Source organism: Berghia stephanieae, chromosome 3 (genome assembly GCF_034508935.2).
Source record: "Berghia stephanieae isolate SIO BIC M18660-M18661 chromosome 3, UCSD_Bste_1.3, whole genome shotgun sequence".
Classification (NCBI taxonomy): Eukaryota; Metazoa; Mollusca; class Gastropoda; order Nudibranchia; family Aeolidiidae; genus Berghia; species Berghia stephanieae.
The window spans coordinates 55,564,673-55,586,570 of record NC_088362.1 but is presented as its reverse complement, the minus strand read 5'-3'; the positions used below and the strand labels follow the sequence as shown (position 1 = coordinate 55,586,570).

Below are 21,898 nucleotides of genomic sequence, written 5' to 3'. Positions count from 1 at the left end.
TTCGTCTTACTTTTTTCTTAGATTCTTTTTACTGAAAATCTTGAACGTTATTTCTTCCTAACAATGTTGCAAGTACTGCAAGATCATTAAATACCAATTTTTAAATTTATGTGGTATCTGTATAGTCAAAATTGCTGTACGTTACATTATAACAACAAACCAAAAGATTAACAGAAATAAATTTAGAGAAAATATAACAAATTTTGACAACAACAATACTATCATTAATCAGACTCGTGTAGCAACACAATCTTCCTATATTTTTAATGAAAAATGTAAACATTCAAAACCTTATGTAATACTTTTTGTCATAAATCTGGAGCTTATTTTTTGATTTCCATATATATACTTTTTTGTTGTTTAGTATCACACCCTGAAGAAGGCCACCAGTCACCAAGAGACTAATACTGAAATGCCAGATTTGGAACTCCTCATACCCACCATGACGAAAATGGAACCTCGCACTTACACACCGGGTAGGCCTAGATATAAGTGCATTCCCATTCTTTCTAGTTTTTAAAAGAATATCATTCTCACCAAGTTTCGTGCTGTCTTCTCGATAGTGCTCAGAAAATCATCTACATTATATCGCAGTTTTGGAGGTTTGTTCATCGGTAGTTTTCTGTGAATCTGCGGAATTCAGCGATTTTTAAGTAAGAGGAGGAATGATCTCCATTGAAATGTTATATTTTCCCTAATCAAATGAACTGGCAGTGAGAGAGTTGATGTGTGCTGGAACAACGATGCAATGTCCCCACTCTCTACTTACTTCCTGCTCATTAAGCCTGTTGGCATGTAGGGCAACAATTTTTTCTCACCCTCTAATGATAGATTATCATTTCTCTTGGTCTAAAAATGGAGGGTTGAAATATAAAAATGAGGCTTAAAGGCAATCCTCATAAATTTTACTGCTATTTCATATATATTTTTTTTTGTCACCATCAGCACTGGTACATAGTCCCTATTGCAGTATGCTTTCAATTGAGTTTTAATTAATTCTTTTTTTTTTTTAAAAACTCAAAACAGCCCAGTTTGAAGGCTCCCTAGGTCGTCTGACAGCAGCCAGTGTCCACAATCCCAGACAAATTATAGATGTCTGCCGCAACAACAACAATGCTTCTCCAACTGCTGATGGACAGAAGAATGTTAGCAAGGAATTGAGGCGCTACAGACAATTGTTGATGGATATTGAGAAGGTAAGACTTGGAACTTTTCTGTAACAACAAAATTGACATTTATTTAATTTTTTTTTTAAACAGAATTAATTCAAGTCTTTGATTTTAAATTACTCATTGAAGTCTTACTCTTTTCATTTTATTTTATTTTTCGCTTTTAACAATGTATTATAGATTAGAAGGAACAGAATTGACGACGCTCAGCTCTTTGTTATTATTTTTAGCCAGCCATTTTTATGAGTAGTATTCTCAATAAATTGTATTAATCAGACTATAAACGTTTAAGGCTACACATAGTTTTATGTTTTGGTATGTTATATCCGGCTAGCAGATGTTATGAGTAGTAGTAGCAGTAGTATGGCTACACTTCCAAATTCATTTAGTCAACCCAGCTTCGAAAGTCTTCCTCCACCCTAAGGACTGTTTCATAGCCACGATGTTATGAGTAATAATTAAAGAGTATTTCAGGCTGAAGATTGTGTTTTTAAAAATTTATGAATGAAATGTTGGTTTGAATTGTCTGTCATAATTGTAATGATTGATGCTTTTTTTTCCCTAGGGATTTGGGGTGATTCTTGACGTTGATGATCTGGAGAAAAAGGTTTTGGCTCTTCCATCTGAAAATAGGTAATTGTTAACTTATGAGCTCTTTTACCCTATGATAAGCTCAGATTGAGAGAAGTCTCGGGTTTTATATATAGTATAGGTGTATGACTCTAGGCTGAGACCTGTGGCTCTTTGGTTCAAGTCACATTGTGATTGGCTCAAAGTTGCATCCTTGGAAAGAGCATTTTACTCACATTCTATATCCATATTCGGGTACTGTCAGAAAACAATTTAACTCTTTAAGATTCAACCCGACAAAAACCGACAACGGCATAATATTCATGGGCGGGGTAGTCAAGAATGGCCTCAGTAAGTAAAATCCAATCGTTGTGAAGGAAATGACAGGCCCTGTCACTGCCGCAGGGTGTTTTCAGCTTTGATTTTTATAAATTTGCCGACAGAAAAGAAAATACGTTTCAGAAATTGCGATTTAAATCCTATTTTATTTGCGGGTGAAAATCATTGACATTGCACTTTGTTTGGTAAAAATCGGTAAAAAATTACGACTTTGGTGATGAAAAATGACTTTGAAGACCATTATTGTAAACTTTTAAAAATATTATGAATAATTTATAACTCCCTTATTTGTGGGTCGATTTTGTCATTCGAGGTATCAATTTTATTGTAATAAAGAGATAGGAACATCAGAGTTATTTTTTCTGATGTGAAATTATTACTTTGTAATTTTAGCGCCAAGAAAAATAGTCCGTAAATAAATTTGTTACACCTCTTTGATAGACCGCCGGGGTCCGTTCGTGTAGAATTGTGAATCAAGCATCTCAAAGTCTTCGACCAATCACAGGCTATCTATCCATCCAGCTGGCCGAAACAAAGACGCTTCTCCCCGTCGATGTATTACGCTATTGTTATGCAAGGAATATAACACCTTATGGAGTAGGCCTAAAATCTAAAATCTAAAAGTAAAAAATATAATTCTGAGGAATTTGAACGTCACATTGCTGAAATCAGCTTGAAAAAAGAAGTACATTGGTCTTTGTTTCATAAAAATCGGTTGAATACCAACTGTTTTACGAATAAATTTGATTTTAAAAATTGCTTTTGTTTATGTTAGCTTTTTTTTAGCAACTTTTTTATTTATCGGCCGATTTTCTTGATTTTTTATATCATTCTTTATATCTCAAAGAGATGAGATCAGTGATATACTTTGTTTGTTTCAAATGTAACTAGAACATAATTTGGCTTTTTTACCTATCGACCATGCCTGGATAATTTATTCAACAACGTGGCGATGTGACGCAACTATTCCATGACCGTCTTCCACTGCCTGAACGATGATTCAATTCATTGTTGACGGCTGTTGACACGTGAGCTGCCAGAAAGACCAATCGTTGAAGGGTCAAGATGCTCAGTAGCCAATCGTTCTTCGGTCAAAAAACTTATGAACTCACGAGAACAAAAGTTTGAAATTTGGTGATGGACGGACCTATGAAATCGTTACTGGGCGGAGTTTAGCCATGAGTGACCGTAGAAAACGAAAAGGCGACTACAGATATCAAAGAGTAGGCTTATATCAACAAAGGATGTCTACATGATTGACATGGCCATATAGGGAACTCATTATCTACTCCCCCAAAAACAATCTGAACACGAGAGGGTTAAAGTGATAGATGATATCAATAAAGGTCAGTATGGATTCTTTTTTGTCAAAACTCTGTGATTTTCTCCCAAAATATTTAGATATTTGTTTAATAGTCAGTGTTAAGTGTTGTCGGCTTGAGATCCATTGTGAAGAGCTCTGAGCGCATTTTGTGATTATTGGACTTTTTTAAAAGCCCATGACTGATTTATTTTTCAAATTTATGGATTGTTGCTTCAGAATCTGGTTCTAGGATACATACAATGTGTCTCGCTGCTTTTCAAAGATTATCAAAGTTTTGAGTGCAATTCATCTGTTTGCTAAACTATTCTAATTCTACTGAGTGGTCCTGTAATTATATCAATATTGAAACACAATTTGGCAACTCGGATTCATATGATCATCGATCATCATGTTTCTTCCACAACCAGGTTACCTTTGTTTGAGGAACGGCGGGAAAAGATAGAGTTTGTCTTCAGTTACTTCATGCAAGACGACAGCCTCAAGAACTTTATTCCTACACTCACTGTCAGAAAAGGTCGCAAGTTGCTAGCTAGACTCATGCCATTATTAAACAAGGTAATTTGAACACAACAGATTTCTGATTATCAAACCACTTAAGCTTAAACACCAAAATGACTGTCACATTCAACAACTCTCTCTCTGCCCTTGGACGCAAATGCTCAGAATTTAGTCGATTTCGAGTAACATTCAGATTCACAATTTGAGTTGATGTGACACTCAAATTAACAGTTCTTTTCTTAATCGAAATTGTTGACAAACTAGTAAGGTGATATAATTTTTGTCAGGAATTTCCATACATTTTAGTTTTAATTGACGTTTGAATAAAATGTTACAAAATTAATGGAGTGCTGTGTGTCCCTCATGCCTGCCATGTGTGTTGTTATAAAATCGGTTTATACATATTTCTTAGGTCAGATTTGGCCTCAGTTGTTTTTCTCATTCAAATTCAGAATTTGGTACCAAAATTTAGGGAATAATTGCCTTTAAAAAAAACAAAACTACAAAAAACCTGAACAAGCGACAGAATGTTTTTGTTTTTTGTTCTATTTTATTGAATGGCAGTTATTAAAAATGATTCCTTTAGAATCTGCTTCTAACAGTGCAAGTGACAACTGTGCTATTTCACCTTTATTTTTTATGCAAACCTGAAAACAATTTTGAAAATTAGTTGGGAGTCATGTACATCCCAATCCTCTATTACTCTTTTAGCACAAACGCATTGAAGGCATCACTTCATATCAAGTATGAACTAGTGCCGCGCTGAGGACCGGACCGAGGACCGGTCCCACGGTCTTTTAGCTGTGAACCGTGGTCCAGTCCCAAAGAGGAAGACCGCCGGCGGTCCTCACTTCTTATCACCTTTCAACGGTCTCGCGCCATACTACTTCCCCAGCGATTCGTTGCCTCGGTCCTTTGCCTATCTTCCACCAATCACCACCCATCCCACTTAATTAATCGCACCCACCCCCCTTTGCCATACACTAAACGACACAGACGACCATAGAGGCAGACGACCACCTCCCTCCACTCCGCAAACCGCCCTTTCGTGTGTGAGATGGGGGGAACAGGAGGCGCACGCCTTGGACGATTCCATTATACGGGGTAAATTTCAAAATTTACTACACCATAATGATCGCAATGACAATGATCTATGATGAAGGCATGACCCCTCTTCTCTAATGGGTTATTGTTTGAAATGTATGTGACTACTAAAGATGTGTGTGTGTGTGTGTGTGTGTCGAACCTAGCAAGTTGCAAGTCTGATTTTTTGTTTTCTTTTGTCCATCTCTTGTCGCCACTCCTTTCTATCGCATTGTTGTCATTTAAAATAATACAATAATATTAAAATTTCGTTTGGTGTTTTAACTAATCAAGTAATATGAGTTTCATTAGTTTCTTCCGTCCAAAAAAACCAGTTATAACGTCTGTATTTTTAAAAGGTCCAATAGAATATTTGGGGACCCCGATAGCTCAGTTGATAGAGCACTCTCTTTATACGCAAAGGGCCAGAGATCGATCTCGGGTGCAGTCGATTTTTTTCTGAATCCCTGTCTACTCAGCAATGAATGGGTAGCTGAGTTTGTTAGATCTGGCGAAAAGTCACCATCGACCCCTCTTATCACCTCATCCACCCCCTCTTATTATAACTTCACGTCTCTCTCTTACTCTTCAATGCTCGCTGCCCTCTAATGTGTGTGTGTGTGTGGGGGGGGGGGGTAGGAGTTGCGTGTGTGTATCAACGCCACGAACAACTCGATCAACGCCTTGGGCGATGCCATTATCTCCGTTAATGGGGATAAATTTCAAATTTTATTAAATTATCGAAGTAACAATGAAGTACGGTGAGCAAATAAAGAAGGCATCACCCCTCTTCTCTAATTAGGTTACAATTTGAAATGAGTGTGACTACTCCGTGTGTTTTACTCCTGTAGGCCACGGTTTTCATCGTGTAGCGGTCTTTAACGGTTCAAGAATGAACGGACCGGTCTAGAGACCGGTCCTTGCGGTCTTCATTTCCCAAGGACCGTAGGACCGTGGTCCTTAAGCTTGCCAAGGACCGCCCCGCACTAGTATGAACGGATGTAATGGATATATAGCAATATTTAAGAAAAAGAAAACATGGTTGTCTCTGAAGGACTTACTGTATTTTGTCATCCATTAATCATTTAAACCTCCGATGACTTTATAAATGACCTTAAGCAGCAGCTTGATTTCTGCAGAGGGAAGAAATATCAGACTGTTTGATAGATACCACCTTTTATTTTTCCTTAATAAGAGCCATACTATCTGGGTGGGGATCCTGACCTCCCATAGTGGGCAGGGAGGTACATGCTGTGTCTTCTATCCCCCCATACCTGTTTTCCAATTGTTTCCTGTCGTCTTGGTATTAGATTACTTAGTTTTGTCCAGACCCTGGCCGGAATCCTTGGCCGGGAGGGAAACAGTCGAATGTATAATTATAGTTTTGGGAGATGATATTTTTTTCCTTGTAAATCATCTCTCTGTTATGCATTGTATTATGTTTAGTTTCCATATTATATAATATGATTTGTAAACATTTGAGTGTATTCCTCTTAGTTGGGACCTGTGCTTGTGTCTGGATGTTACTTTTAGGTGATCTCAAACTAATTACTTTGACAGTGTGCTCTTGGAATCTACATCTAACTCCCCCCTCCCTATGTGATAATGGGAGATTTCAATGCTCACAGTCCTCTCTGGGGAAACACAGACACAAACCAGAGGGGAAAGGCAGTGGAGGCTTTCATAATGAAAATGGATGTATACTTGGCAAACGGTCTCGAGGCAACACGGGTAAATATTCACAATCTTACCACGTCTGCCATCGATCTCACTTTCTGTGATCCTACATTAGCTCCAGATCTCTCCTGGACTGTGATCGATGACGATCACGGTTCTGACCATTTTCCAGTCTGCCTCGACATCACCCCGACTTCAAGGGCCCCACAGCCCAAACGTTGGAGTGTACGGCGAGCAGATTGGGAAACTTTCTCACAGGAGTGTCACAGACTCCTTACGACAGAGGTGGACAGCTATGACAAATTCAAAAATATTTTAACAAATATCTGCAGCTCGACAATACCAACAACCTCTGGTAGACCGAGAAAACACAATCCCTGGTTTTCAGAGGAATGTCGAGCGGCCCTACGGGAGAAGAAAAAAGCATACAGGAAAGCGATGAGATTCCCAATCCCTGAGAATTTCGCAACATTTAGGAAACTACGAGCAAAGTGTAGGAAGATCTTCCGAGAAAACAAACGGAGATCCTTCCAAAACTTTGTCTCAAAAATAAATAGCCAGACACCCCTGAATAGGGTGTGGAAGATGTTACGGAAACTGAAGGGATCCGATAGTGATTCACTAAATCACTTGACACGTCCCGATGGATCCGTGGCTGAAACAGAACAAGAAATTGCCAACACTCTGGCCGAGAGGCTGGCGCACAGCTCCTCGTCTGCACACCACACACCACAATTTCTGCGCCATAAACAAAACGCAGAAAACACACCAATAAACTTTACATCTACAAACACTGAAGACTACAACAAACCATTTACACTTGAGGAGTTGGATGCCTGCCTCCGTGACACAAATGTCACAGCACCGGGTCCTGACAACATCAGTTATGAAATACTCCGACATCTTCCACAAAATAGTCTGGTTGTCCTTTTGAATATCTATAACAAGATATGGACAACACAGACTTTTCCACCTAGTTGGAATCTGGCCACCGTGATTCCAATCCCAAAACCTGGGAAAGACCATTCGGACGCTTCAAACTACCGACCAATCTCCCTCACCAGCTGCCTATGCAAGCTGATGGAGAAAATGGTCAACAAGCGTCTGATGTTCTACTTGGAACACAACAACTCCCTCTCCGACCTCCAATGTGGCTTTCGAAAGAACAGATCAACTGTTGATCACCTTGTTCGACTAGAGAGCTTCATTCGTGAGGCCTTTGCCAAAGGTGAGCACTTGGTAGCAATCTTCTTTGACCTTGAGAAGGCCTTTGACACAACTTGGAAATTCGGAATCCTCAAAGATCTGCACAATCTTGGTCTACGAGGAAACCTTCCAATGTTTGTCAGAGCATTTTTAAACAACAGATCCTTTCAGGTCAAAGCAGGATCCACCTTTTCTGATCCATTTGATCAGGAAGAGGGAGTTCCACAGGGTAGCATTCTGTCTCCCATTCTGTTTGAGATTAAAATAAACTCAATAATGAATGCAATGAGACAGAATGTTGACTGTTCCTTATATGTTGATGACTTTCTTGTATGCTATCGAAGTAAATCGAGTATGGACACCATTGAGAGACAGTTACAACTCCAACTAAACAAACTGTCGGAGTGGGCAAATCTCAATGGTTTCTCCTTCTCCCCATCAAAAACAGTAGCTGTCCACTTCTGCCGAAAACGCACCTGTATTAGACAGCCTGACCTTTATCTCAACAATTCCAGAATTGAGGTAAAGGACGAAGCCCGATTCCTGGGTTTGATCTTTGATAGGAAACTAAATTTCCTCGCCCATATCAAAGATCTCAGACTGCGATGCATGAAAGCAATGAGAATAATGAGAGTTCTGTCGAGCATGGAATGGGGTTCGGACACAAACACTCTTCTAAAGATATACCGAACCCTTATTCGATCAAAACTGGATACGCATCTTTTGTATACGGCTCTGCAAAACCATCCTACTTAGGCATGCTGGACCCAATTCATCATCAGGGACTGCGCTTGGCACTCGGGGCTTTCCGCACTTCTCCAGTGGCAAGCCTTTATGCTGAGGCAGATGAGCCACCTCTCCATCTCAGGAGGAAAAAACTGGCTCTCCAGTATGTCACTAAGGTCACATCGCTGCACGACAACCCAGCACACAAACATGTACACTACACGGATAGGACACTAGAAGAAAAATTTCGTAAGCACCCAAAAATGACACCACCATTAGGTTGCAGAATAAAAAAAGACATCGCAGACATGAACATCAGTCTAGATAGGATACATCCATACGTCCAGGCAAAGACACCACCATGGTCCATACATAGACCAAACATAAATTTGGACCTAACAAAACTGGAAAAATCACAAACAGACCCACATATTTACAAACAGACACTAAAAGCAATATTACAAACATACAAAAACCATACTCACATATTTACGGATGGTTCAAAGAGCGCAGATGCAGTAGGATGTGCCTATCACTCATCGGAAGGCACAGGATCACTTCGCCTGGATAGAAATGTTTCGATCTTTACAGCGGAATCGAGAGCAATCCTAAATGCTCTCCGTTTGGCTGAGAGATCGAATAAAAATAAATTCTTGATCTTGTCTGACTCGCTGTCCGTACTTAAGGGGATCTCAAATTTTTATTGCACCGATCCAAGACTCATAAGTATCTTGGAAGGTGCAAATAAATTATTTATTAAGAAAAAGAAAGTTTGTTTTCTCTGGGTACCTAGTCATGTGGGTATCCAGGGGAACGAAGAAGCGGATCGACTGGCAAAAGAGGCGGTGAGCCAAGAATTACAAGAGGGCAGTAAAATCCCACACGCGGATTTAAAGATCAATATAAAAAAACATGTCCGAAAGGAATGGGAACGATCCTGGAGTCGAGATGTACATAACAAATTAAAACAAATTAAAAGTGACCTCGCCCCAGACCCAACTCGGGGCTAAAAAGAAGAGACGAGGTAAAAATAACTCGACTCCGGATCGGACATACTGCCCTCACTCACCGTTTCCTTCTGGAGAGGGATGAAAAACCCCTCTGCAGAACATGTAACTGTGACCTGACAGTTCAACACATTTTAATTGAATGTACAGAATTAGAACAGATAAGGTCACAACATTATGATAACAGAGACTTGAAGTCTCTGTTCCAGTCGGTCGATCCGCTTACAATTTTAAAGTATCTGCAGGAATGTGAACTCCTGCAGAAATTGTAAATAGATATTTTTACTCAACAAACATGTAACTATTATGATTTTATAAAGATTTTATTACAACAGTACACGTTTTGATCAGCTATGGCCCCTCAGGGCCGATAAAAGATTGATAAAAAACAGAAAAGGGCGCTTAAATGACCTAAATAGTGTCGAAAGCGCCGTTAAACACCTAAAAACAAACAAACAAAAACAGAATCTACATCTGTTCCCTATTTGAACCAATTCGCCTTTGTCTTACCTTTTCTTTTGTGCTTTAATTGTAATTCTAGAACTTTTTACTCTCCCATTTTCTTCCTTTTTACTGGCGCTGATATGACCTTAATGTGTTGCAAGTGCTGTAAAACCCTTAAAAACAAACAAACAGAGCCATGCTATAGATTCTGATTAATTTGATGTTAACAACATGACGATAATATGATTATCAAACGTCGTGGTTATAATAAGAAAATTGTTCCCTTTTTTTTTTGTAATTTTGAAAAAGGTTACTGTTTTGTTGTGAAACTGGGAAGATTCAATGGAAGAAAAAAAAAAAATCAGGCTCATTTATTAGAAATGTCACTTCTGACTTGTTGATGTAAATGTTGCTGCTATAAATGCCGCTCCTCGAAGATCGAAGAAATAAATAACAACGTGAAATTGAATGTAAGCTTCAATTTAATATACGAAAACAGATAAAATGGACGTTTCGGGTTTCCTGTCTATCAACAAAACAGGATGAATGAAACACTACTGGCGAATGAGATAATCTCATTCATCCTGTTTTGTTGATAAAGGGGAAACCCCGAAACGTCCATTGTATCTGCTTTCGTATATTAAATTGAAGCTTACATTCAATTTCACATTGTTATTTACTTCCCTATTTTTTAAAAGATTTAAAATAGTCTGATTCTTGCTCAAGTTATTTGATTGATAGATCTCTTTTCATTTTCGTTTTTGAAACACTGATTCAAATTGCCTCCCTTCCCAAATTTTGCTTCTCCACAGGTCCAGTGGTTATCCATTGCAACGGTTCTGTTCTCACATCTTCCCTTCCTCATCAAGAGGGATACGGAAGAAGAGGTAATAGTGAATATTGCAGACACATTTTTGTTACCAATGACATGTCTTTATTATTAGAATTGTTTTGTAGCTCCCAATCCACAATTTTAAGCAACAGTTGTAGGATGGGCGTCTTGACCAAGATATCAAATCAATCACTCACCAAGATATGCAATGTAGGCCTTTGAGAGCTACAAAGTCATTGGAGCTAAGAGTTCATTCCAGTGTTTGAGGCATTGCATGGGCAGTAACAAATACTGACCAAAATTTAGATATCAATATGATAGTAGTCGATCCTGGGATATTTTTTTTGGCCAAATCTAAAGTTTCCAGCTACCCAATTTCTGCAGGAATGGGAGGGTTGGGAAGAAGGGTCCGGAAAAAACAAACAAACCCTGATTTAGCCTGGAATTGAAATGGTTCTTTTTGATTGTGAAACTAGTGCTCTACCATCGAGATACTAGATCCATCTTAAACCATTAGAGCCCCACTTCATCACCCTTGAATCTTATACCTATGATGTTCGCATGGGTGTACGATCCGATAGTGATGTCGTTTCTTCTTCTCTTTACTACCCTATCCTGCTTCTTTGGTTTGTGATTGTATTTTTGACAGGGGATATTTTTTTTCTGTAAATCTTCTGCCTGTTTGTTCTTGGTTATTTATAATTTAGCTTATGATATCTTTAGGTTATGATTTTGATTTACATTTGTACTATTTTTGTTGGATTGCTTGTTTTTTTGTTTCAGCGGTTGGAAGAGACCTAAAGCAACAAACAAACAAACAAACAAAAGAGCCCCACTTAATGTCTGAATATGGATCCTATTTTTAAACAAGATGGAGACATTTCCAATATCTAAATAAACCCATGACAATGCAATATAATTCAATTTTATATAAATGGAGGCTGAGCCCTAACAGCAACTTTGCCAATCACCTTCAATATTAGACGAGTGAAGTTGAAGGTCATTGCACAGAGCATCTTAATTGCTCATGAAATTCGAATTTTTTGTCTTGCTTTTTCTTCCATATTTGTTACCCAAATGTGTTGCTGTTAGTTCTCTTAATCTCAGTCTTATGTGTTGTTTACCATCCCCCTTTTGTGTGGCTATGTGGTCTAGTGGTATGACACTCGCTTTTTGATCGGAAGGTCCTGGGTTCGAGTCTCGCTCTGTGCATAGTTGAGTCCTTAGAAATGGCTCTTGATTCACATTCTCTCACCGTACTCAGGTGTAAAATGAGTACCTGGCCGTTAACAGCGTTGTCTCTGTTGAAAAAAATTGTAATATCGCCTAATAGGCGTCTTGTCTCTTTATGCATGTTACATGTTGCTGTTTGTCAGGGACCCTTTGTAAAGCGATTTGAGCACATTTAATGGATATTGCGCTATATAAAAGCTCACTTTTGTTTTTCAAGAAATCAAGCATCTGGTAATATTTTTATCATTTTGCTTTGGTTTTAAATCATCTGAGTGAGTGTGCTGAGTACAGGGAGTAGATTTCTGCTTGGATCTATCTACTTCATGAACTTCGACATTTGTCTTGCTTTTTCTTCTATATATGTTACCCAAGTGTGTTGCTGTCAGTTATCGAAATCTCACAGTCTTATGTGTTGTTTACCATCCCACTTTTGTTTGAAAAAATTGCCTAAACGTGTTGAAAGTGTAATTTTTACAACCAAACAGCAAAAACAAAATATTTGTTTCTCTTGACAGGGTTTGAATGTATTGATGCGGCCTCTTAGACGTTACCTCATGCAGTGCAATTTGGAGTGTCTGGTCCATTATGCTGCCATATTACAGAAGCATCCGGAACAAAATGAAGATGGCTTGTCACTATTGTTGCACAATTCAGTAAGTTGTTCTTGGCGCAGTCAATATACTTAAGTCTGAATTTTACTATTTTCTAGAGACTACTTTAAAAAAAAGTCTGTAGACCTGCCTCACCATAAAGATTTAATTCTGCTGAAACAAGATTTTTTGAGAAAGCCAAAATTGCTTGGTGGGGTTCCTGACCTCCCATAGTGGGCAGGGAGGTACTTGCTATGTCTTCTATACTCCTGTATCTGTTTTCCAATTGCTTTCTGTCTTTACCTTAGAATGAGATTACTTGGTTTTGTCCTGACCCTGGCCGTGTTCTTGGCTGGGAGGGAAACAGTATAGTTGTATAGTTATAGTTTTGGGAGATGGTATTTTGTTTCCTGGTAAATCATCGCTCTGTTATTTTATTGTTTTAAGCATATGATTTGTAAACATTTGAGTGTATTCCTCTTAGTGGGATCTTGTGCTGGTTTCTGGATGAGAGTTTTAAATGATCTCAAACGATCTAGTTTTGATATGTTAGAAAATCCAAGCATCAGTAACACACTGTATAGTCACCTGGAACAACTACAAAAGACGTCTAACTTCTACGCCATGGCCGCAAGACTAAAGAGCTAGAGCTCAGGTGGTCGCTGGTTCATATAAGTAAGATATGTTAGGAACAATCTATTGACTGAATACTACGGTCAGTCGGAAAACATCGCATCTGCATTGTTAATCCCATTGCTCGTGAGGCAAGTTCTCCATATCTGAGCTACAGGAACCCCCTATATTGTATACATCCATTGTTTTTGTACGTTTATTTGGTTAATTGTCTTTAATAATCTGATGATTTGCAGATAAGAGTTCTCTCTACAGCTCTTTTATTTAAATCTTGTGAACGGTTTGGAATTACCCTATTTTGTATTCTGAAAGGTATTCATTCAGAGTTGGAGGTTATCTCACTTTTATTGATAGTAGACCGGCATTGATAATTGCTCGCTACCTTTTGGATGTTAGTCTTATCACAAAATGCTTTCCATCAGATTTATCAGACCCGGCTACCCAATCATTGCTGATAGAACAGAAGGTTGAGAAAGAAGAAAAACAAAGATAAAAATCAGGATCAAATCTTAGCCCTTTGCTTGTGAGGATGTGCTCTTCTAATTGAGCTAATGGGGTCATTTTAAATACTTAATGATTTTGTTTTTAAAGGTTTTAACTTCTATTTAACTTATTCCATTAAATATTCTTTTTATCAGTTTGGAATAACCCTATTAAGCTGTTTCCTGAAAGCTGGAGAAGAAATATTCAAGAATACCTCACCAGTTGATATTGACAATCAGCTCAAAACCCAATGGTAAGTGTCTAAAAATTTGAGTCCAATTTTAAGTTGTTCTTGAAATTAATGTGATACTAAGCTGCTAGAAGCTGTGGACTGTGAAAAGAAATAAACAAAAATGAATATAACAGCTTCTCAAAAGAACAAAATACCATACACGAAACGTTTTCAAAACCCTCTTCAGTCAACAAAACAATAAAAACAAAAATAATTACTAAAAATCCAGATTGTCAATCTGTTTTTTTTTAGTTATGTATTCATGTTTTTATTGTTTTTTGTTGTTGGCTGAAGAAGGGTTTTGAGTCCGAAATGTTCAGTGTTTTATATTTTGTTCTTTTGTGAAGCTGTTATCATTTTTGTTTATTACTTAAAATTTATGCAAGCTTTCTCAAGGGACCTCTTTTGGGCTTATTATTTTATATGTGATGTATTACTTATAGATTAAAATAAATTGAGCAGAATATCAATAGAATATTCATTAGTTCTTTTTCATACTTAACGGGACGTTTCCAGTTTTTGTAAACTATCCACTGAATATTCTTTATTTTACTGTCAAGAAATCTTTTCGAATATTATGTTTTTTTAGATTATCATGACCTTCATACAAAACAATCTCTCATCTTGTTAATTCTTTTATTGTCCGGCAATGTGGTCTAGTGGTATGACACTAGTCTTTGGATTGGAAGGTCCAGGGTTTGAGTCCTGCTCTAAGTTGCACATCGGTGAGTCTTGGAAGGAAAAGGCTCTTTGCACACATTCTCTCACCATACTCGGGTGTAAAGTGAGTACCTGGTTGATGACAGCATTGTCTCTGTCGAAAAGAAAAATGATTATAATATTGCCCCACAGTCATCATGTCTCGTCCTACATGTTAAGGGTTGCTTTTGACTAGAGACCCCAAGTTAAGCACTTTGAGCACGTTTAATGGATATTTCGCACTAATAGACTTCATGTGAATAGGATACAATATGTTTCTGTCACTTTTCTCATACCACGCAAAATTCACAATATTCAATTTGCAGGCATCATTTCATCGAAGAGTTTATCGAAACACTGGAGTCTGTGCCAAAGGAAAAGTTGGCATGGCCCGATACTCACCACCCACTGGTTGGGGATCATGTCGATCGGTTCATCAACAACAAGCAAATCGGTGCCGTGGAAGACAAGTTGGCCCATTTCTCCAAGCCCCGGCCCAAAGACTCGGATGAAAACAGCTCTTTGGGAGATGGCAAGAGGAAACAGGTCATGGCGTCATGACAAAAGGCGATAGGATTTGCTATACAAGATTTAATATTTTCACGTTTTTTTTTTTTTCATCTTTTCTACATTCATATGAATTTGAAGATTTTTGGTTGGTAATCTTCATCCCACGCAAATATGTTTCAGTGGGTCTTTTTAATTTTTTTTTTTTTTTTTTTTTTGATCATGAATAAATGTTTTCTGATGGATTTAAGATTGCATTAATTTATATTGAGAAATCGATGGATGAAAAAAAAAGATGTTATTATGTGAAATAAAATATTGAGTCTCTTTAAGTTCTTTTCTCCCCCTTCTTTCTATTTGATAATTTTGTCATTTTGATTTCTGGTGTTAATTCACCGAATAGTCATTTGGGTACTTCATATATTTTGGACCAAAATGACAACAACTATGTTTTACATCAGACTTGCTAACCAGCGTGAATTTGTGTATTTTAATTTTCAATTTCGTTCAAATTTGCAAATATGAGAAAATTTCCACACATGTGCAAAATTAACTTTGTTTTTGTAAAGGCATCAACTATTGGTATTATTTGGCTTTCCTTTCTTGTATTTTGTTTTGTTCAGGTGATGCAGAATGAGGCATTATATCAGGGTTGCCAATTTTTTGCATATTTACGGAATTCAGTATGTTATAAAGCCTCAGTATATTTTCCAGTCACCTGCTAAACGGAAGAAAAATAAGTACAAACCGTTTTTTTACTGGAGTTCAGTAAGGGGTCTGTCAATGTGTTTGTGTGAAAGTTCAGTAAATTTTTACCTACTGAATTGGCAACCCTGTTATATAAATATAGTGCAGTGCTGATGGTTTTTGGAGATGGAGGAGGAATTTCCTCCTTTTTATATACCCTCTTTTCTGCTAATTTTTGCGAAATTATCATTCACTTTCAATTTCAGCAAATCTTTTCATAAGCAATCGGTGAAGACATCTGGGCTGTGTGACTATCAATGATAGTTTATCATCCCAATTGCTGTAAAAATAGGGGGGGGGGGGGGGGGGATTTTGGAAATGTATGAATAAAAAAAGAAAAGAAAGCAAAGTCACACAGTGTTTGTTGGTTGGCAAGTCTGCGATATGAATGAGATGTCTGTAATTATTATATTCTGTGCTCTGTGAGCCGAGTTCATTTGTATTTTGATAGTGGCATTATTTATTCACATACTATTATTAATTATTATTATTATTATTATTACCAATTAATTCTATTTAAAAGCTTAGATGCATAGTTTGCCAGAAACTTAAGAGATGCCTTGTCTGCCCCTATAGAAACGGCTGAATTAACTGAAAAAAAATGTGTATGTAATCAACAACAAAAGACATGGCAGTTTCTATAGACTCAGTGGATAATCAACAGATCTTGAGTTTGTTCACTTTTAATATTTTCGATAGATACAGCAATCATTTCATACCAGTGTGTACAGGTTAATCATTTACTAGAGAATCATATGCTTGGTGGGGTTCCTGACCTCCCATAGTGGGCACGGAGGCACTTACTGTGTCTTCTATCTGCCTTAGTCTGTTTTCCAACATGCTTTGCTCCCATAGTGTGCTGGGAGGTACTTACTGCGTCTTCTATCGGCCTTTATCTGTTTTCCAACATGCTTTCTGTCTTTGTCTTGGAATGAGATTACTTGGCTTTGTCCTGGCCTTGGCTGGATACACTGACTGGGGGTGAAACAGTCAAATGTATAGTTAAAGAGTTTTGGGAGATTATATTTTTTGTCTTGTAAATCGTCTCTCTGTTAAGCACTGTATTATTTTTTGTTTTACATTTATATTATGCTTTGTAAACATTTGAGTGTGTTCCTCTTAATGGGGACCTGTGTTTTGGTCAGGATGAGGCATTTAGGTGATCTCAAACTAAGTACACTGATAGTGTGCTCTTGGAATCTACATGTGTTCGCTATTTGAATCAGTTCCCCTTTTGTCTTACTTTTTCTTTAGTGCTTTAATTGTAATTTGAGAACATTTTTACTTTCCCATTTCCTTCCTTTTTACCGGCACTGATATGACCTTTTAAGTGTTGCAAGCACTGTAAAACCCTTCAAAACAAAGAGAATCACATGTTTACAAAACAATAGTTTTGAATTATCGTCATATAGTTATAAAGATAACATTTCGTATTGGTGTACATATCTTGCCGAGGTGTTTGGTAGGAATGAGTCAAACTCATCGCTTGTAATTTGTTTACTTTTTATTTGTTTTTTTTTTAAATCATTGACAGCTTCTATTCATGTTTTTTATTTGTATTAGTCATCAACTCAAATCTCCACTGAGTGTCTCCATTATTTCCATTCGACTGTCCCATTTCCTTTGCTGCTACTGCTATCCTTGTCATATTTTTTTGTTTTCAGATTGTTTTTGTTTTATTGTATATTTTGGTCTCTTTAAAAAAAGGAAAAAGTTATGAAAGTTAATTTGTTTTGTTTTTATTTTGTTGATGTTTTTTTTTCCACAAAATTACACATGAACAGACTGCTTAGGTTAAAGTGGATATGATTGATTTCACAAATTTGAGTGCATGTAATTTATGGAAATGGTTGTTGTTGGAGTCCTGTGCAAATGTACCTTTAGGTTTGTGTACCAATAGCTTTCTAATGACCAGATGTTAGTATTTCTGCATTGTAAATTATTCTTATTGTTATTATTATTATATAAAATGTCCCCCTCACCTCATTGGGGGTGAGAGACATAACGACAATATTAATATGAAGTACACACGTTTGATAATTGATTTATTTCATTATTTCATGTTGGAAAATGCTGAATGAGCTACTTACAACGTTTTTTCTTCTATTTTTGAATTTAAAGTTTGTCCATTTCAATGTCTCAAAGTTAATATTTTTGTGTGTAACCTCCATATCAGGATTCCTTGCTTGTCCCTGATTGATTGGGATTTTTAGGTAAAGTCAGTCAGAGAGACACATTGATGGATTGCTCCTGGAATCTTCCAGCATTCCTGATTTGAATCAGTCTTTTCCTCTATATCATCTCCCTTATTACTGGCGCTGAAATTAATGGCATAATGGTGTCGCAAGTGCCATAAGATCCTTGAAAACAAACAAGTCTTGATTTTTAGATCTTCTAATCCTATATTTTATTGCTTGCATTATGGGTTGGCAGCTCTGCATAGATATTTTTCAACCAGTCAAAAAATCACAAGTTTTGAGTCTTGTTAGAGACAAATGTAGATACTTTTAGTCTGAATATAATCACAGACCTATCTTCAAAAGTGAATTATAACAGGGATGTGACGCAAGGCTTCACAGTCCTGTTACTATTACTCTATATTACCGCTGACTTGGTGAAAACAGATAGGTTTGTAGCGATTAAAGCCAGATAAGTTACTGGAGAAAAAAATTGTATGATCAGTTATAAGAAATCCTGAACTCTGCTTATAAACGTAGACTCTAGTTTTTGTTTTTTTCCATCTGGTACTTGGAGTAGGAGAGCACCAGTCTGAATATTCAGGTCATCTCAAAGGGTCTACGTATTTCATTGCAAAGTTATAGATCGAGCAGACTAATTAATGACAATAATGATACATAGCATTCGTATAGCGCAGAATAATGACTAGATGATGCCCTTTCATAAGAATTTGTTTAATTTGACATGAAATCAACTTTCAATATTTTAATTCTTACTTTAAAATTTGATTTTTGTTTTGTTTTCTGTAGTCAATATCAAAATGAAGATTGTTTTTATCTTTTTATTAAGATCAGTATATCAATAACTGTGGAAAAAATAATGCTCAGCTTTTCAAATCGAAGTTAACTTTCAGCATAATAGAGTAACTGTTTCTCTCGTTTTGATCAAATTAGAATTGGTATGAAAATAAGTTAGTCTGTATTTTTTTAATGATCCAAAAGTAAGGCGCGTTGTGTTATTGTCTGCTTTCTGTCAAATTGTATCGTTTTTTTTTCCAGTCTTAATTGGGAGAAAGATATATAAATTAAGGGATGGAATGTTCAACTTGCTATGGTGGGCAGGATGGTCACTTTGTTCTGTTTTTCTCTCTTTCTTTGACCTGGAATGACTGAGATTACTTGGTTTTTCCCCAGCCCTGACTGAGGTCCTTGGTTAGGAAGAATCCGTCTAATGTATTGCTCCTTTCTTCTTTAAAATTTTTTTTTTTTTTTTTTTGCCAGATCAATCGTTTATTGAGCATCCCTCTTTTTGGGGGGATCGAGTGTCTGTGTACCAGTAGGACTTAGATTTGGATTCAGACTCCTTGCATGCAGATTTAATTGTTCTTTGGATTTAATTCTGTTCCTTGTTTGATCCAATCTCGTTTTCTTACTTTTTTCTTGGGTTTTCATAAGCTTATCCAACGGGTGTCAAACCTTAGAGGAAGAGCCCATTACTGTAGTATGATGTCATTGTGTTTCAGATTGAATGAACATTTTTTTCCCTCTTTCTCTTTTAAACAAATTCTAATGTTTTATATATATATATTAGTGGAATGTGCATATAAACAAAAGTAAATCAGTTTTAAACTACATCTTGTACTTTAAAGTAAATAGTTATTCTTCATTGGTTGGGATTGCGAAAGAGGCTGATTTTGATATTATTTATTTTATTTTTTTGTTTTTGTTTTTTTCGGGTTACCACAAACTTCTGCTTAATTATCAAGATTACAGACCAAAGCTTGTTCACATTATGACTCAAAGAGTGTCGCAAATACAAAGAGTCTATATTAATATTACCAAACACAACACAGTTAGCTCCCTGTGATAGTGATTATCTTGTTTCTCTTGTGTACTGATATTTTCTAGACCATGTGAAAATCTTGATCCCTCCTGACTATAAATGTAGACCTGACCGTCTTTGTCTCAAAAGGGATAAATGCCACTTTGCTTCTTTATTTTATTTTTTTTTTTTTAATGCTTCATAAACATTTTAGTTTAGAAAATTTTATTTGTATATTTATTTTTTAAAACTCTTTTGTTTTTTGTTTTTCGTATAGGTCACATTGATTTTGTAATAAAAACTAGTTAACTTGGTAACATAATAGCTTAAATTTTAAACGAACGGAATGCCATTATTGCTGGGTGGGGTTCTACCTCCCATAGTGGGCAGGGGGGTACATACTGTGTCTTTTATCCCCTTATAACTGTTTTCCAACATGCTTTCTGTCTTTGTCTTGGAATGAGATTACTTGGTTTTGTCCTGGCCCTGGCCGGGGTCCTAGCTGGGAGGGAAACAGTCAAATGCATAGTTATTGTGTTGGGAGATGATATTTTTTTCCTTGTAAATCATCTCTCTGTTATATATTATTATATTTGTTATTTTCAATGTATAATGTAAGCATTTGAGTGTATTCCTCTTGGTTGGATTTTGTGCTTGTGTCCGGATGAGACTTGGAGGTGATCTCAAACTATGTACATTGGTGGTGTGCTCTTGGAATCTACATCTGATCCCTATTTGTCCCCAGTTCCCCTATGTCTTCCTTTTTCTTGTGTGCTTTAATTGTAATTCTAGAACTTTTTACTATCCCATTTTCTTCCTTTTTACTGGCGCTGAAATAACCTAAATGTGTTGCAAGCGCCGTAAAACCCTTAAAAACAAAAAACAATGCCATTATTGTATAGTATAGTATCAAGTTGAATGAAATCATTTTTCCTAACGAGTATAACTTTGTTTTGTTTGTTTTTTTTTCCCATTAGGAGTTCGTAGTCTTTTTTTATTTTATTTTTTTTTTTTACCGCTAGTGGGCCAGTTACTTTGGTAGTTTTAGTACTTCTTGTTAACATGGCTGATTGAACTGTTTGTCTTGTATGTTTGGATAAAAAGAAGCTGTGATTTGAATTTCCAGGCTTCCATTATTTTTTTGTTAGTTTGTTTGTTTTATTCTTTCAGTTGTTTGCAAAAAAAAAAGCTCGTTATGTCTGTATTTATAACTACCTATTGTTCCATATCATTGATTGTAATACAGCCGATACTACCATTCATGCTATGCCAGATTCTCTTTAGATATCGATGAAGGAAGAAATAAACGACTTTTTGACTCTCTTATCCCGTGAATTTTTGTGGTCCAATTCCATTTGTTACATTGTATTACTACTGCAGCTGCTATTACTACTACTACTACTATTACTACTACTACTACTACTACTACTACTACTACTACTACTACTACTGCTACTACTAGATTCTGGGTGGGGATCCTGACCTCCCATAGTGGGCAGGGAGGTACACACTGTGTCTTCTATCCCCTTATATCATTTTTCCAACATGCTTTCTGTCCTTGTCTTGGAATGAGGTTACTTGGTTTTGTCCTGGCCCTGGTTGGAGTCCTGGCTGGGAGGGAAACAGTCAAATGCATAGTTATTGTTTTGGGAGATGATATTTTTTTCCTTGTAAATCATCTCTCTGTTATGTATTATTATATTTGTCATTTTTAATGTATAGTGTAAGCATTTGAGTGTGTTCCTCTTTGTTGGATTTTGTGCTTGTGTCCAGATGAGACTTATAGGTGATCTCAAACTAAGTACATTGGTGGTAAGCTCTTGGAATCTACATCTGATCCCTATTTGTTCCTAGTTCCCCTTTGTCTTACTTTTTCTTGGGTGCTTTAATTGTAATTCTA

The 21,898-nt window shown here is 36.8% G+C and overlaps 1 protein-coding gene across 2 annotated transcripts in view; it reads left to right on the top strand.

Annotated features, from left to right (window-relative positions):
• The window catches only part of LOC144968046 (uncharacterized), a 43,003-nt gene extending 21,679 nt beyond the window's left edge, over positions 1 to 21,324 (top strand). For both annotated transcript variants that reach the window (XM_078906007.1, XM_078906006.1), the window contains exons 14-21: positions 365 to 476; positions 1,027 to 1,196; positions 1,735 to 1,802; positions 3,810 to 3,957; positions 10,856 to 10,930; positions 12,624 to 12,761; positions 13,970 to 14,067; positions 15,072 to 21,324. In XM_078906007.1, coding sequence (XP_078762133.1) covers positions 365 to 476; positions 1,027 to 1,196; positions 1,735 to 1,802; positions 3,810 to 3,957; positions 10,856 to 10,930; positions 12,624 to 12,761; positions 13,970 to 14,067; positions 15,072 to 15,306 — 1,044 coding nt within the window. In that variant the 3' untranslated portion in view covers positions 15,307 to 21,324. The remainder of the gene's footprint in view (positions 1 to 364; positions 477 to 1,026; positions 1,197 to 1,734; positions 1,803 to 3,809; positions 3,958 to 10,855; positions 10,931 to 12,623; positions 12,762 to 13,969; positions 14,068 to 15,071) is intronic.
• The last annotated feature ends 574 nt before the right edge of the window (positions 21,325 to 21,898 follow it).